General features: G+C 38.1%; 1 protein-coding gene and 1 long non-coding RNA gene across 2 annotated transcripts in view; one reads left to right on the forward strand and one right to left on the reverse strand.

Moving 5' to 3' along the window:
- The window catches only part of LOC133219798 (uncharacterized), a 21,294-nt gene extending 12,990 nt beyond the window's left edge, over positions 1-8,304 (forward strand). Inside the window, exon 3 of the long non-coding RNA XR_009727534.1 lies at positions 8,172-8,304. This is a non-coding gene — a long non-coding RNA (uncharacterized LOC133219798). The remainder of the gene's footprint in view (positions 1-8,171) is intronic.
- Positions 2,340-17,774, reverse strand: MBIP (MAP3K12 binding inhibitory protein 1). The gene is made up of 9 exons (XM_061367310.1): positions 17,562-17,774; positions 13,117-13,236; positions 11,144-11,365; positions 10,945-11,041; positions 9,363-9,428; positions 7,537-7,689; positions 5,478-5,575; positions 4,057-4,095; positions 2,340-2,874 (listed from the first exon to the last, which is right to left on the reverse strand). Exons 1-9 carry the CDS (start codon positions 17,724-17,726, stop codon positions 2,764-2,766), a joined length of 1,071 nt encoding a protein of 356 aa, XP_061223294.1. The 5' UTR covers positions 17,727-17,774; the 3' UTR covers positions 2,340-2,763.
- Positions 17,775-18,205: the final 431 nt, after the last annotated feature.

The raw sequence follows: 18,205 nt of genomic DNA on the forward strand, positions 1-18,205 counted from the left end.
TGAGACATGCCAACAAGACAGTAGACACTACCTGCTTTTGCTTCACTTGGGGTTACCTTTCAGACTTCTTCTGCTACTGCAGCCCCCATCAGCAAGCACTTGTAGTGTTTCAGGTGCAGAGGAAAACCAGCATAATAGGTAGTTCTGGAAACTGGTATTGTAAGGATTATCCTACATCCCCTTTATTACAGGGGTGTGAGGGATTGGGGAGCTCATCTCTTTCTGCAGAACTAGTCCTTACAGTGAAAGTCAGTTGTATAAGGTAAAGTGGCAGAGACATAAGGCAAGTAAGGATAAACTGGTAAGACAAGTAGCTCTGAATACCAGAACAATGTCCTCCTCCCCCTTCCGTCTATGGATAAAAGCCATATAGCAGAAAAAGGGAAACTTCCAACAGGTTGGCAGCCCTCTGGAATCTGCAGCTACTTTTAACATGCTACTCACAGCAGAGAATACATTTCCAATGAATTCTTACAGCATGGATGCATTAGCATTAAGCGCACAAGAAATGAACAACCTGAAACCAAAGAATGGCAAAGGTCTAACAACAAAGCAAGATGAACACCTTGACATTTTTCAAGTGTATCTGTAGTATTTATTTGATAAATTACACAGGGCTAATAAATTGCAATCTAGAGTACTTCTAATGTTGTCCCTTAGCTATTGTCTTGCTACAATGCATCTTCATTATGCTTTCAACCCTTAGCTATTGTCTTGCTACAATGCATCTTCATTATGCTTTCAACCCTTAACTGCTATGTTGCTGTCATCTTGAGAAAAAGAAGGAGAATCCCATGGCATGAGATCTTTCAAGCAGCACACAATTCACTACAGAAAAAGCCACTTTGAAATTGCTAATGCAGTCTTTTTGTAACCATTCTCCATTGGGGAATTCAGCTTGTTTGCAATTTATTCTAAGTGACTCCAGATGAGGATCGAAGTTTTGGTTTGTTTGGTTTGGGGTTTTTTTGTATGTATATACATATGCACTTGTTATAATGTAAACGAACAACAAATAATTTAACATTAGCCAATATTACCCAAGGTATCTGCCACATGTTTATTATCTCTTCTAGGGCTTCACTCCAGAATCTTCCAGAGAAAATTACACACTGAAAATGCAGTAGTCTTAGCCAGCATGTCCCATCAGTACTTGAATTAGTACACACAAGTAGAGGCTCCTTTACACGAGCTAAATCCCTGTGACTGTCCTTCCTGACCCCAGCTGTAACAAGCACCTCCCACTTTCAAGTACTACTGTTTGATGTGTATACTGCTAGGCACAATTATATCCACGTTATATTCTTTTGAGTATGGCTCAAAAAAAAATATTTTGTAGACAGCAAATAAAGCTTATCTACCTGTGGTAAAAGTTGCAGCTCACTGTGTTGCTTCACCCTTAACATTAGCTGCGCAGATTTTCAACAGTTGCAACACTTTGTGTAACAGAAGTAGTCTCTGTAGGATGCTGGATTGTTATGTAGCATACAGTCTGAGTAATAGTCCTACACATAAGCTGGTCACTGTCTTCAAATGCAGAAGTACCTCTTTGTAGCCAGTGCTGTATTTGAGGCACTCATAACTGCTTGGGTTAACTTTTCCATGGGTGGACACTAGGAACCTGAACAGGTAACATATACAATGTTCTTTCCTGGAGCTCAAGCAGCTTTTGTCAGGCACTTCTGACGGCTTAACTTCAGAGAAGCATTACATGCTACAACAAATATCAGTTTAGATAAGAACACAGAATTACAGAAAATGTCTACCATTCTTCAAAGTACAACTGTGTCCAGTCAGTACTAGTCTTAACACCTGTCACAGAGACTGATACAGGGACACTGATAGTATGACTGCTATAAGCAGAAGAGTTAACATAAAGGACTCCCTCTCTAACAGTTACTTCTAATCCAGAACAAACAGAGAGACAGCAAATAAACTAAAGAACTGGTATAAATAGAAAGTGTTTTATTAAAACAAAGAAAATCACACTTCTGTGTGTGGCCAAAGGTCTGACCAATTTAAACTATGTACCCAATATCCACACTTCAGAAGTCATATAAGCATGCACATGGAAGGAAGGGAAGCTGGTGCCTGCTGGCATGCTCCTCAAAACCTTCCCTGGAGTGGTCTTTAGAATATATTAAGTTTGTTAGTAGGGTACAAAGTTTGCATTCCTACAGGGCACGGAGGAAGTGAAGAACAGGTGTCTCTATTTATGTATATAAGATTTCCATAACCATATTTTAAACAGAAATCTGTTGCCATTCTAACAGTAGTGAAAACAGTGACAAATATGGACAAAATACAGGCAAGCATGCATACTGTGAGGGTTTTTTTCAATTTTCCTAAGTTTGTTTATGAGTATTTAGTTGTATTTCACAAGTCTATGCAAACTACTTACATGGAAAGTATTCAAAAGATACCCCTTTTGAATATCCAATCATCAAGAATTAGATGTGAAATGTAGCTTTTTTTATGTGGATTACAACTTTCCACATATGAACAATGCTGCAATCCTCCTTTATAACAGAAGGGAATGGATTAGAATGCTATTCCTAAAACATTCTTCATTTTACAGTAACTACTTAATTAACAAGACAGTTTTTAAATGAGCTCTTCCGAAACAAAGCTTTCAAGATCATCCAAAAGGAGGTTATAAGCATGCTTTGCTTTCATTGCTGAAGTCATCGCCGATCAACACTACTCAAGTCTATGGTTTAGGTATGTGTAAAGCACAATGAGGATTCTGAAAATACTTTTTTTTTATCGAAGAAGCTGCTCAGCCTCCTTGGACTTGCTCTCTTTTGTCTTCCTCAGTAATGCCTGTTTTATGGCATTGATCTTTTCATCAAGTTCAGCCAATGAATAATTCTGCTAAAAGAACAAAATAAAAACACAATCATTTACATTTTGTAATTGCTGGAGAAGTGGCCTAGCACTTTAAACTTGAGGTCACTGCATACTGCACTAAGTGATACGAATACATTTGCAGAATTGTCTGAATCTAGTCTATGACTATTAAAAGTTGAAAGAAAAAGACTTAGAAGAAACTGACAGTCCTAATCATGGATCAATATATCCATACTATTTCCATTAGATGCTTATTTAACCTGTTCATGAAAAAAAAACAAAACACAAATATCCTTTGATGTTAAAACACTGAACAAGCCTACCCAGATCTTATACAACACAGCTTTACAAATGAAGTGTTTTTTTTTTCCTATTGCCCAACATCAATGTCCTCTGTGCCCACTTAACCTGACATTTTATCTCTTCTTACACAAAGAACTGGTCATCAGCCTTCTTATAAACATATTTCACTCTATGGAGGATTTTTCTTTTTTTCTCATGTAAACAAGCCTAATTCCTGAAGTCTCTGATGGCGCATATTCCATTCTAAGCATTCTCCCTAGCCATCTGCCTCAAAGTGTGATGGCCAGTAGCAGTGTCCCAGGTGCAGTCTCACGCTGAGAAGAAATGCCCTTGTGGCCTAAGGTGCGTAGTTAGTGCATTCCCTTATGTGATGGTGTTGTGAAAATGGCAAGTCTTACTGACTCGGGTTAGTAACGTCAGGTCTTTCTGCAACACTTCTGCTGAGCCAGACCTTTCTACTTTTATTGTCTCTTCACAAATATGAATAAATATGAATAACTATTAATAAATTTACCAATAAAGGAAATTAAAAAATAACTCAAAACATCAACAATAACCACCAAGCCATAAACAAAACAAAACCAAACCAGAACACATTACTAAAAGGCTGGTAAGAACTTGCAAATTGTTTGTTACCCCCCTGTTGATTAACAACATTACAGATTTGTTTTATTCTTTCATCTAACTGGTGAAAACACTAAATAACCTACTCCAGTATAAACTCTTAGAAGACTCATTTCACTGTGACATCCATTAACTTTCTGTCTTCTTTCTTTGCCAGCAAGATATCCAATACTGACGCAGCTACTTCTGAGAAGTTAGATATTTGCTTGATAGAACTTCTGATTACTTTTCACTCAGAACATCCTAAACTTAGGGTAAACAAAAGTTAACAGCACTTACGTGAGGAGGTTGAATCTTTCTCCTCTTGCCAGAACAACTCTAAAGAAAAGACATAATCAAAAGAGACTTAATGTTGCACTGACAAAGGACCACAAGTAATTCTGTAACAATGTTGACAAGAGTCTTTAAAGTGCACAAAGAACACAGACTGCCATTCCATGGATTAAAGAAATCTTTTCTTATAATTAAGTACTTTGGATCACAAGGAACACTACTGGAGAACATTCAGAAGTTGTTGAAACTTCTCCAGGCGTGGCAGCCAACAACTATCAACTTAACTGAAGCTTCCTTCAGACAAAACCAAGATCAATATCCAGCTTTCGAAACTGTCAGTATTTATCTCCCCCAAAATTTCCTGTATTCACACCAATATTTTTGCAGAAGTTTGGACAAAAGAATTCTAATTACTGTACAATACTACTATTGCCATGACCACAAATTTTTCACAGACCCCCATTCTAGAGAAGATCCTAAAGCCTTTTCCGTGGAAATCTCATTTTATAAAAATGTATGTTTTAAACTCTGGTTTCCAACAACTTGAAGGAAGAGCCTCACAAATAAAGGGTTTTACTGGTCTCCAACATAAACCAACCAAACAAACAAAAAACGTACTACTGCCATTGATTTTTGCAGACTCTTCTTTGGCTGGTCATATGGGAGAAGATATGAATTAAAGTATTATCAATAGTAAAAGAGACAGTGTTACATGGGGAAAGAATAACAAAATAACAGACAAATTTCTACAGCCAACCAGAGCTCGGTGTAGTAATAACTAATGTTCTCTTTGTCCTAATCTTCTTTTGTGAATGGCAGATAACATTTATTATTCAGAAAGAAACAGAACTCTGCCTGAAAACTAGCAACATAGAAACAAAAGTTATAGAATCACATGAAACAATTTTTAAAGGGTTTACTCTCCCATTGGAAGTTACTTCATATACCTGATCTTTCGTAATCAGGTAATGTACAGAAGCCCAAAGGACTTAAGCTATTAATGATCTGTACCGAGATCAAAACTCTTCTCAATTTTCTTGTCATAAGAAACAGGTAAGTGTGGGATTTTTTGCAAAAAAGTATTCATCTGAGCAGGTAACATGCTTCAGCCACCTGCTTGACAGCCTGGGTAGGGTGGGGAGATGGACGGAGTGGGAAGAAGGAGGTGCAGAAATCCAACCTCTATAACAAATTTCTTACAAATTGTGAATCTTGGGTGGCTGCAGTCATTTTCCCTCAAATGTATACTATTTTCTTTCAAATGAGAAATTAGGTAGAAATATGAACTTACACAAATTGTCCAAATAAAACGTAGCTATTACACTAAGTCAGCATTCTCTATCAAGAGTGTATGCCCTTAGGTTTTGTCTGTACATCAGAGACAAATGCCTTCAGGTATGCTAAAAGAAGATGAGAGAATTTCTTACCACAGATTGAAAATATTCAGGAGACAGTCCTTCTAGCTCAAGGATTTTATCTTCAAGTTTCTTAATTCTCTGATAAATGTCTCTTGGTACAGGACCACCTAAATACACAAATACAAAGAAATCACAAAAAGTGCTTGAGTAACTTTTTAAACTAAAGATTTCAAGTTTTACATGTGAATTGTTTGATTCCAGCTACCAACTAGTAGCTGAAACAAAACAAGTGGACACCGCAGTAAAATGGAAGGGTAATTAATATGATTCAAGGTAAAAGCTGATTGATAACCCAATGCAGTCAGTGAAGGCAACAGACAACTTTATGCAGGTGGCTGAAATATGTCTGACAAAGTCCCTGGAACAGCTAATGCTCACTCTAATGATATATTAATCACACTAGAAGAGGGGATGGCCAACCACACATGAAGTCATCACTAATATCCAAGATTGTTCTGAAGAAAGCCTATCTCCACTGAGCATCAGAAGTTAGGAGGACAGGTATGAGCTGCACTTGACAAAGACTAACATTTGCTTAGGCACAGATGGGAGAAGCAGGGGTGTGGAATGTTGTGTGGAATGCAACAGCAGAGAAAAACTAAAAACCAAACAAAAAAATGCACAAGCCCTTCCCCCTCTCCCCCCGCCGAAAAACCAAACAAACAAAAAACCAACAAACCTGCATACATCACAAAACCAACAGCAACAAAAAAACCCACCTCAACCCATTTGCTGTTTGCAGCTATACTACAGCAGGCTAGGCTTGTTTTCCCATTTAAGAACAGAACTGATCAAAAGATCAGCCTCAGAAAGCATCTATGTACCATGCTACACAGTATTCTATAAACTAAAATCACTGTTTATCACAACTAACTACTGGCTATCCCAACTAAAATGACAGTCTGGTTCTGAACAGCAATGACAACCAGAGCCTTAGCAAGCTTTTAATTACTCTTTTGCCACTTGTTTCCATTTATTTCTAGGTCTGTTAGGTAAGATAATTGTATTGCACAAACTACTGAAATAAGCACTAATGGGTTTTTTTGCCATTCATCTATTCCCTCACTTCAGACAGACCATTTTGCAGGTAGCTTCCCTCCTTTTAAGTTCTGTTCTCATCACTCAGCAGCTACTAATTGAATCGGCTGACTCTCACTCTTCTTAATATTGCTAACTCTTAATGTAAAGGGAAAAGAGCAGTACTAGCAGTAGAAGAAGCTGTTCAGATAAACAGCAGATGAGTCGAGAACAACCCTTTCCATCATTATAAACCAAAACCAGTGAGCAGGGAACTGAGGCAGCTCATAACTACCTTTTGCACAGCTGCTGGGGGTAAGTAAAAAATGACCTTGAGACCTTCAGCACTGAATGCTGATTTGGACAGGAGTTGAGCTGGAATTGCACACTTTCCTCTTCCCCTATACTGTAGTTTAAAAACCTGTTCCTTAAAATAAAATTATGTCACCTATTATAGGCAGAACCAGGAAGCAAGGACCCCTCCTTAGCTACTCCCAGTCATCTCTGATATGCATAAACTCCAAAGCTGCATTGTAACCTTAGTGCTGGCCAGCCACTTGCAAATTCTATTTCCATGCACAAAATCCACCTTATTTTTGAGATGGTTATACAGCTAAACATCAAGCTCTGCTACCTCAACAGTATTTGGAGTATTTTACTTTCTGACACAGAAGGTGTCCATGACACAGGACTGAATACTAACCTCAGCTTTTCCTGTTCATTGGGTCAAGGCAGATGGACTCCACTGGCTATTGAGAATCCCTACCTCCAAATATTCCAGACTTGTTTAATCCCATTCTGAAGTGCCTCTCTTTCATTTGCCACCACATTGAGCATGCATTTACTAACTCAGCATCCTAACTTGGGTGTGAATCTGGGTTCCATTTTGGGTATAAGAACCTAAACATATGACTGTAGTATTTGGGATGACTAAACCCTTCCATGGATCTATCCATTGTTTTTACAGTCACAGTTTTTACAGACCTGTCCAGTTTTACTACAGTAATAACTAACACAAACTGACGTACCGATGTCAAAGCATGATACAAACCTGTCTGTAACCGTAAGTGTGCTTCAATGTTTTGCAATCTCTCCTCAACAGCTTGGTTTCCACAATCATGAATGGGGACACTGGCTTTGTGACTGGACCCATGTATTCCTTCAGATCTAGTCTGAGGACCATATGTATTTACTACCCTAGAAACTAGGTAAAGAGAACACAAATTTAATACACATACACAAGAAACACAACGTACATCTAACTAAACCAATCAAAATGGTAAAATATAAAAAGCCTGTGCTAAATCAAATTTCACACCAGTGTCTCATGTGAAGGGTCCCACACATAATCAAGATCAAAGGTTCAAGTAAAAGTATTTTCCTATTTTTGCACAAGTAACCAAACAAAAAAAAACCTAGGACTTTACATATGCAAAGTAAAAGAATTACTCATACATTCATGTAGAACGGCAGTATCAAGAGTTTGTCATCAGCTGCTGATAAATAGCAGAAAGCCCAATATCTATGTCAGCAGTTGCACATGTGAGCTGTTGTGAATGCAAAGAAAAGGCCAGACCTAGTATTACAGGAAGCATCATAAATACATGAAGATGAGGGGAGGTAAACAACTAGAAGAACCGCTACAAATCTCGGCAAGGAAGTTCTCTTCTAATTTTTGTTATTCAGGTTAACAGCTTTAATAACTCTTCAGCTGCTTCCGGGTCTATCTTTCCTCCTCTCCTAAAGCATGTCTTTATCAGAACATTTTCATCCCTTCTCTAAATCATGGTCCTTTCTCAAGTCCCTCCTGACAGGACTACTGCAGTGTACTGCAGGTTTAGACTATGTTGGAACTCCAGACACTGAAGCACATACTTTCTTGCCCAATACTTCATGAAGGTCACGTCACATTTTTGCTTCAGTTTATGCTGGCTTTACTTCCAGTTCCTTTCTAGGTGTTATTCACATTTCAGTTCATTGACTGTTCAGTTTTTAGTTACTTGAAGTGCAAGCTTTTCTTTTTTTTCTGTAATATGATACCATCCAAGTTACAAATTAGTACTCAGTTTAAAAAATGTGACTACTGAAACCAGTTCTTAGTGAAAGATTATAAACTCAAACTCACTTTCCTATCTCCCTCAATTCACCAGACCTTTTACTGCTTATACCTGTCATGCTTCACACTATTGTTCTCAACTCACAATAATGAATTGGTTTCTAGAAGCAGTATCAAGTGGATAACTGTATACTACCACTCTTGAAAATGGACAAGTTACTTTCATTCTCATTTTGGAGGTTTCATTTATTTGTTTTTAAGCACAGAGTAACTTTTGTACACCTAGAGAACAGCAGACAGACAAGCAATCTTTTATATGTAACTTCTACTGGACAAGCATTTCTGCACTATTTACTTTTTTCCAAAAGGTAGTGCCCAGCTCAACACTTCCCATAAACCTGTACCTCAGAACTTCCATTGTGTCCCAAAACTGTTTCTAAACCAATCTGGTTACACCAACTAACAAAAAATATAAGATAATTTTATCGAATCTCAATTCCTCAACTGGACTGCTGGCATTGCCTTAAACAAAAAGCTAAGAACTGTTCTGTTTCTCTGTTCCACTTTATCTTCTGTATCTTTCCTTCCAGACAATGAAAATAAGCTACTTTGTTTTGCTCTTTAGAGCATAACCATCGACTTAATGAAGGAGTTACAGGACTGAAAACCTTGGAGACGTGAGGATGTAAAAGTAGAGACTCAAAAATCACTATGTTAAGTTTGCATTTTTTGAGTATTCTATAAAAAGTTTTAAAGTCAAAAATTGATCCATATTGTTCTATCTGGACACTTAATAAAGGAGTATTAAAGTAGTTGCTTACCCTTTATATGGCTTTTAAATCCAGGATAGGGTGTGAAAATTGCATCTGTTCTGGCACAGCTGTTTTCTAAATAAATAATAATGACAGAAAAAGTCAGGTCCTAATTATGTCTTTATAATTTAAAATATTCTAACCATCATCAGCTTTGAGGCTTTTAACAAATCTAATGAAAATTTTTCATACAATTAAAACATCAGAAATACTTCTTTCATTCTACAAAAGCACTCATTATAGTTTCACACACTTTCATGGACCTACTGGTTTAAATTGGGTGAGTCACTTATATAAATGTATGTACACGTGTATATGAAAGTTGATTGGATCAACCCAAATTTCTTCCAATTTACATTTTATTTGGTTCTTGTCACTGCGTTTTTCTGTAACTTATGTCTTTCTTCCTGTAGAGAATTCTCTTCCCTGCTTACCACTATTATTCTGGTTTTCTGTCCTTTTTTGAAACTCTCCTCTCATTTTACACTGGTCTAGTTACTCATCAGCATTCTTTTATCACCTTCCTGCATTTATTCTGATGCCTGTGACTTCTTTAATTTGTTTAACCATAAAGGCCTACAGTCCAGACCATCTTAGTATATTCTAATGTTTATATTTTAATCTCTCTTAATATACACCAAAGCTTTACACATCTTTTGTTATGCCTCAACGTACAAAGGAAGGTCTTTTCATAATTTCTCCTGTACGTAATTAATTTTAGGAATCAGTCTTTTAAAGTCTAACATATTCAACTAGATTTCAGCTGTCATTTCCATTCCAACAAACATTCAAGCAGTTAAACTCTCTTCCTATAAAGCTTAAGGAACAATAAGCTTTGATCTCTAAAAGCGTAAGTATATCACAGAGACGATGCACATCTGGGTTCACAGGTACTTAGAAAGTGTCCCCATATACTTATGTATAATAAAGTGTCTTCAGTTTTAAGATGCATTTGGTTACACAGTCACTGATCATGCTAATGGGATCCAGCCTGCCAGATGAATTTAAGATTGGTTATAGATACAGCAAATTGTGCCAGTTGGTGCATTAAAAACACCAACACTGTGACTAATGTTGAAAGGAAAAAGTTATTCTAAGTAGCTAGTAATTCAAATTGATTGCAAAAAGTACTTCTTTGTAATTTAACTAGCATTAGGTAATAGTCAATTTAAAACTTTAATTTGAATATGTAATTCACAAGTTATTTCTGAATTGTAATTCGGTTGACTTTGGAAGGAACATCTAGCTAAACCACTGAACAACAGTTATGAAATCATCTGATTTAAGATTATAGTTCTTAAAATGAACACAGTAATAGCTACAATCTTTCTGTACGGGATGTATTAAAGGGACTACTTCCTTTTTTTGGTCTATCTGACAACATCTTCAGTGCACATGCAGATTAAAACATTTACTCTTAAAATGAAGTTCTGTTTTAAATATAGAATAATGCTTTTGAACAAATGGAAAAAAAAAAAAACACCATCAAAAAACAAAACCCAAACAAACAAACAAAAAAACACCCCAAACCAAAAATCAAAAGCAGCCAACTTAAACTGCTATGCAGATTAAAGTCTGGGTATCCAGTTACCTTGATTACAATCAATAACATTGCAAAATTCCCTGACATTATTTTCATTGATCTCAGCTTGTTTCCTCTCGATGAAGGCTGATATCCGCCTGTCAATCTGCAAATAGTAAACATGATGGCATATATCCATTTCATTCTTTAAATTTAGAATTCAGAAAGATCTTTTACTCTTTAATTTTTATTTAGGTAAATCACTTACTTCTGCTTTTCCAGCTTTTATTTGGACCACCTCTGGGTCAAAATTAATATGAGCTTCCTTCAGGTCTCCCAAATCATAACTTGCATACTTTTCTTCAGTTTGACCGTTACCATCATAAACACCTAAACTTGTTTCACAAGTTTGATTGCCTGTTTTACCTGCAGGTTCAACATGGCCTATATTTTCCTCTTTAATCAAAGACTGGAGTTTTTCTAAAAGAGGCTAGACAAAGAAAACAGTATGTTAGGGTTATCAAAAAAAAACCAAAACCCAAACAAACCCCACAAAAATCCCCAAAAGAAAAAGCAAAAAAGCCAAATACTATTACAGTTTCTAAAACAGACCAACTGAGATAATTTTAGGAATTACAACATCTGCCTGTGATGGAACACAGTAATAAAATTTAAAAAAAGGGAAAAAAGGGCTATTGTTCAAATACTCTGCACACCATGATTCTGGCCTTTTTGACCTGTGCCTTTTAGATGTTTATATAGGAAAACTCCCAAATTTCTGCAAAAATCTGCCTGCTGCTCATCTGTTACTAGGGAAATCAAAGTGTCAATCATTGGCATCAATGCCACTTAATTAGCATTTCATTCAAATGCCTACTCAGAACAGTAAGGCTTAGTATTTTTCTTCCTTAACATAAAAGCCAATGCTTTCACACTGCAAAGCCTTTACTTTATCACCACAGCACTACATTCTCCACTTGAACCTGCAGTTGCCCAAGCAAATGAGAGAACACAGACAGGATATATATTAGCGTTATCCTGAACACATGCTTTTCTTGACACGGTTTATTATCTACTTAGGTCATGAAATTAAATGAAAGAATGCACTGACATTTATAGCAGCAAAAAGAAATGCTTATTCTACTGCAATAACTCTTACACAGATGTAATAGCAAAACCCCAGAACGTATGTATGTGTCACCCCCTTTTTTTAAATTGTTACCAGTTTCACCTAGTCTGAATTTCACTGCTTATTTTCCTTCCAGAAATTATTTTTTAAAGACAACATGATTTTTTATCAGTTACATTTCCTGAAATGAATCAGATTCCTACTTGCAGTGTTCTTACAGTTGGGTGTGATTTTTACTTGCTTTTATCTTGCATATTTTCTCTTTTTGTTCATCACACCAAAGATTTGGTGGATGTCTGGAAAACATAAAGGGTCTTTCTTTTACCTACAGACAAGCAAATACAGGAAATTCCTTTTTAACCCTCTCAGTACTACACACTTGAAATAATACATTGACTAGCTGAAGCAAAACACTAGTATTCAAATCCCCACCTTTTACAGATGAACTATCAAGTCAAAACACTGTTCTGTTACCAGCTGACAAATTGCTCACCCTCCCTGCCATGCAACTAAATTACACATACTTTTGGCAGGGTTGGAAAGTTTCAAATAGTTAAAAGAAATGACAGTAATGGTGACTGGCTACTTGGCAAGATGAGACATTAATGTCAAAGAAATTACTCTTAAAAAAAAATAAAAAAAAAATATCTGAAAATATATTTAATTGCAGTAAGACACTCCAGGATGTGTCATGCTGGGATAATGCCACTTCTTGAACCACTGAAAGCACTCCATGAGCCTCAAAACTCACCCAACGCATGGAATCATTATCATAGCATGACACACACCTGCCGTGTCTTATTGCTTAATTATAACCCACCATAGATGGAAATGTATCACATTTACAATGCAAGCCTAGAAATCAATGAGGTTGCGTTTATTCAGCCTGCTCACCTACAGTGGCTATTCCCACCACTAATCGGAAAAATCCATAAGCATGAGTACAGATTAGGCACAGTGGAATCCCAAGCATATAACACTTTCGCACTATTTTTTGTTAGACACAGCAATGTCAGAACAAAACCAACTTAAATTTTACAGTTTAGATAACATAACTACGTTCAGTTGTTGATCACTTTTATCAAGTCAAATATGTCCAATGAAATACTTACCTGCAAACATGAAATATGCTGCTGAAGTGCACTGAAGAGCAACGTTGGCTGAAGCGCTGATGTGCTTTGAAGCTTGCTCCAATCGATTACAACTTTCACGATATCATCCTCAAGGTTAAGCTTCAAAAGGACAAAGCAAACACAACAAAAAATTATGCTATGTTCTATTAATGTCACAAAAGTATACAAGACTCCTACAGGACAACAATTATGCTCAATCTCATACAGATCCCATTTTTATATGAAGACACTGGAGAGGTTTGACATTAATTATAATTCAAGCAGCTGTCATTTTCATGGAAAGCTAGCATTTGTAGAGTATATTCAAAAATTAAAAATTCCTTACTACTTCATCACACTTTCATTGTATTAATTTGATCTTTAACTTCAGTCGATTCTCAATTCAATTAACTATCATACAAAAACATACTGGTCAGGTTAATCACTCAAATCTTCTCTTTTAGCAGATGACAGAACCTCCAGTAGGAAGAAACATGCGCCCAGGACAGCAGTCTCCTGTAAGTTCATGTATTTTATTCTGAGATCTGCAAGGCTATCTATTCCTACATGACCAAGGTCATGATACTGCACCATGCCACATTCTCAAAATTATTACTTGCTGCTAATCCAAAGGAGGCTTTGCTTTAAAAATAAGCATTAAAAAAAAATGAAAATCTTGAGGTTAAACAAGCTCTATACTATAGAGCACAACTATCAAACCTATTTCCAAATCACACTATTTTCCTTTATATGCATTCAGATCAAAATAACAACTGCCATAGTCCTCTTTTCCAAGGAATTGCAATATTTAACTCCCAAAGCAACAGAGACATATATGGTGAATCTGAAGGTTTATTTAAAGCAACTATGTATCTTCTGAAGATTAAAAATAAACTTTCACTTTCTAATACTAAGCAGCTTGTTAATAATCATCAATGAACTACACACTTTAACACCCACTTTTGCTATTTTTGTTGCACTAAAGCTTTTTGCGAGATCTTGAAGCAACAAGCACTTTCATTTCGCAAAGCCAAGTACATTGTTCTCCAACCAATCTGTAAGGGATCCCTAAATTCTAAATACAGATAAAACCCTAGCTAAGAATCAAGAGGACCTTCAGGTATTCTATTTGAGAAACAGAATTTCAAAGTCAAATAAATATTTGTATGTCTACATCTCATTCCGTCCATTTTCTTAAAAACAAAAAACAACAACAACAAAAAAAAAAAAACAAATATAAAAAATATTAAAAAAACAGAAACAAACAAAAAAACAGAGACATGTCAAGCAGATGACAAAAGTGACCTTTAACATATGGTCTAAAGATATTTAACTTTTAACAGCACCAAATATTACGGACAAGAACACAGAATGCAAATGTACTTGTTTCCTAAATCCATCACACAGAGTTATAAGGAAACAATGAAAACTAAACACAAGAATGCCTCCATCACTCTGAAAGCAAAGAAGTGGATAGTGAGTTGTTCTGGGTTAGTTTTAAACCCCAGCATTATCACATTTTTGTACGTAAAGAACTATAAGCCTGAGCCTTCCTTCTTTAGTCAAAGAACAATTTTGTTAAATCCAGTATTAAGATTCCAAGTTACATAGCAAAGGCCTTGGTCTGACTAGATATATATTTTAGGTAGTTTTCACACAAATAGTTGTTCCTGTGTAGTACTTAAACTACACAGGATGTAGAAAAAAAGCAAGGAAATACTAGTTCTGAACACCTTACAAAAAATCAAGAATTTTAGAATTTAGTAAGAAGAAAACTTTAGGAATTTAGCCACTCTGCATGGGATCATCTGAAGCACGTCTTTCTTCCCAAAGAGAAGAGTAACATCTGCTATATTCTACATTACAGTGCACGGACAGTGGAAAAAAAGGCATAAATGTAAGTCATCGTAATGAAACAAAACAGGAGTCCTACTGCAATTTCCTAATAAGCCTGTTTTTTTCACAGAGAATCTGATGATGTGTGCCTTTGTATCACAGTGTGTGACTCCTGTGCATATGGTTCAATGTACAAAACCGACAGAACTTCTGACTTGGAATAATTTAGATCAGTGATATTTTAAACTCATAGACACTGTCCTCAAACATAAGAATAAGCCTCTCCTGCATCCAAACATGTTTCTAGCACAACATAATTAGTTTTCTCATCCTTCTGCTTCTAAGAACTGTGACAGGTTTATAAATTCTGTGATTTGCTAACATCAAAGCCTTTGTATATTTACAAGTCCATAGCCTAGCAATTTACAGGATCATAAGTCATTTCAGCCCTTTGAAATTGTTTTATGAAAGACACTGTTACTTGGGGTTTAAAAGAACTTTTCATGATCAGTCATATTGGTTTTAAGAGTTGTTATCCCTAGATGTCTCCTGTGCTTCAAGTGAATGCTCTAGTAAAAAAATTCTTGTGCCAGAAATATTCCTGTTTCCAGTCCAAACTGCTAGCATAAATCCAACTTAAACTACTACAATGGATCATAAACTGTGACAGCTAATCTGGCACATGTACACTCATCTCTGTAAAAGGGAAATGAGGAATCAGTGGTTTCAGTCAAAAATCCAAGATGGACTGTTGGAGTCAGTAACCTGGTAGAACACCAGTTAAATCTACCAGACCTCAAGTGCTGGCAGACAAAAGTTTAACTCAAGGACTGGAAACAATCATGACTGAGCAATTAAATGGGCCTCAGCTAAGATGGAGCAACCAGACCCCTACTCATAGTTCAGTGCAGTGCACTGTAAAATTGGTTTGTTGCTATGGAAAGAATACGTTCCAAATGCCAATGAAGACAATTTTACTCTACACTACAACTAATGTAAGTCTACTGAGGCAGATATAGCAACTCTAAACCGATTTCTTGCAACTGGCTGTGCATGTCGAAACAATGTCAAAAATTACTAAACTCTACTAAATACAGAGCAACCATGGCAAACAAGTAAGAGAGAAAGTAGTAATTAATGTAGGTTTGAAAACAATTAATTAAACTCGTGACAAGTACCCTAGTTAGAGTTCAGGAAACTTTCCCGATATTATTCTTTGTGGTTTTCATAAATACAAGAGCTCAACTTTTCCCTCATGTTAACACTGTAAGAACAGCAGTATGAATGACAGTATCTGCCATCTAGATAAACTGACAGTCACTACTTCTTCACTGACTACATTTAGAATTTTCACAAGAAAGAATTATAGGATATTTTGTCTTCCATACATAGTTTTCCTGTTCAGTAAGCCCATGAATCAACAGCGTATGATCATCAAGTTGTTGAGCACTGCACTCCTGTTCAAAAGCTAGGGCAGTTTTTAATCACTTTAGCAATAACAAAACTGAGACTCTTACTATTCAGCACCTAACTTTTCAGGCTCTTAATTCTGGATGACTTTTGTTTGAAAATGAAGAAAATTACTCGCAGACTTTGAGACTAGAAGCAAATATAATACAAAATTCTATTCAGATGCAAGGTGAAATATTTAAAAAAATAAGTTCACATCAGCCAGCAGCTACTACTAAACTGCCTCTATATCTAACAGAGGACATTTCCGAGCATTTCTGTAACATAAGCATATACTAAAGTATATTCTCTCCTGCAAATATCACTCATCACCTGGCCCCAAACCTTCAAGCTGCTAATTTCAGAAGCAACGGTGTGCTACTATCACCTTCACAAAACTACTTATATGCTTCCACAGTGGAAAAGGAATTAATCTGTAAATTATTTATGGTAACAATCAAATTGTTACTAAAACCATCTCCTGGTAAGGGCCTCCCACCACTACCATAACATCTGTTAAATAATTCATAGCCATTACTAAATCTAAAGTAAGTGTTTCAACTTAAGTACCACAGCAAAGCTGCTTTAAAAATTCTGACCCACTGAGTCGCACTGTGTGTTTCATAGCATGCTATTACCAAGCAAGCCTAACTTCAAGCTCCTAATCATTTATTTTGATTCAATGCACAGCCAGCTTTTAGTAGCTTTTCAATTCATAATCATTAATTGTTAAGATACTGCAATTAGGCAGACTGCAGTTTGTCATGGAAGATATCACCCTTCAAACTGCAAAGTGACATGAGCCGTCCCGTTACTCGAAGGCAGAGGCACGGTGAGGGCACACAGCAGCAGCCGGGGGCTGCCCACGCCAGGAGGGATGCAGCCGGCCCCGCCACCTGTCAGCCCCTGTCAGGGGCTGCACCGCTCCTGCGGCCAGGCGCTAACAGCCTCCAGAAGCGGTGACGCTCCCTGCTTGTGCCAGGCTTCTTTTCTCCCCGCGTCGCACCCCACCCCTGGAACCCAGAAAGGCCCAGCAAGCCGGGGAAAAGCAGGAGCACGCCCCGCTGGGGCCCTCACGGCGGGGCGAGGCGGGGTGTGGGGCCCGCGGCGGCCGGGCCAGCCCTGCCCCAGGCCTCCCCCTCCGCCCGCCCGGCACTCACTTGCCCCGCCAGCCCGGCCAGGCAGCGCAGAGCGCTGCTCGCCACCTCCGAGGCCGTAGGGTCGGCGCCGATCTCCGGAGCGTGTCCGCCGGGCTGGGGCGGGCTGGGGGCTGTTGCCGCCGCCGCCGCCATGACACCAGGCCGGGCCGCGACCGCCAACAGCATCCCAGGCGTCGCTCCGCTATGACGAACTCCTCGGATGGCCGAGCCTGCTGGCCCCGCCCCCGAGGACTGATGAACGGGAGCTGCAGCCAACCGCGGGCTGCGTTCTAGAGGCCGGCTTTGCGCAAGGGGGTGACCGTCCTCGCAGCGCTGCAGTGGGGAGTTTCCCTTTTGGGCGCCACAGGGGGCTGGAGAACTCTAGTAGGGATGGCTCAGCACCTTAGCCTGGGAGAGGCGTCTTGGGGCAGCGGCTCGGCTGGGGTAGCAGGGCGCAGGCTGCTGAGGCTGCTCTGTCACCTTCTCCTGCCCCCCCCTTCGGGTTTCCATGCTGCCGTGGGGGGGGGACTCTCCCCTACAGTACGATTCTTCTAGGGTGGTGAGCAGCCCCTTTTCCCAAGCCTAAGGGAGCATCGTAACTTTTGCTCCTTCCGTGGACGTTTCTGGAACCCTGCAGCGGTTCCTAGCTTTGGTCCATTGCATCC

This window comes from Neopsephotus bourkii, unplaced genomic scaffold (assembly GCF_033783945.1).
Source record: "Neopsephotus bourkii isolate Nb327-2 ecotype Australia unplaced genomic scaffold, CSIRO-AGI_Nbou_v1 NB_1376, whole genome shotgun sequence".
In the NCBI taxonomy this organism is placed as follows: Eukaryota; Metazoa; Chordata; class Aves; order Psittaciformes; family Psittacidae; genus Neopsephotus; species Neopsephotus bourkii.

Bases quoted from the DNA above. Each gene is read 5' to 3' on its own strand.
- MBIP (XM_061367310.1), bottom strand. From the start codon at position 17,726: ATGCTGTTGGCGGTCGCGGCCCGGCCTGGTGTCATGGCGGCGGCGGCG. The intron at 11,366-13,116 runs GTAAGTATTTCA...TTCTTTGTCTAG, and splicing joins AGCATATTTCATGTTTGCAG to CCTCTTTTAGAAAAACTCCA. The intron at 2,875-4,056 runs GTAAGTGCTGTT...TTGTTCTTTTAG, and splicing joins GAAAGATTCAACCTCCTCAC to CAGAATTATTCATTGGCTGA.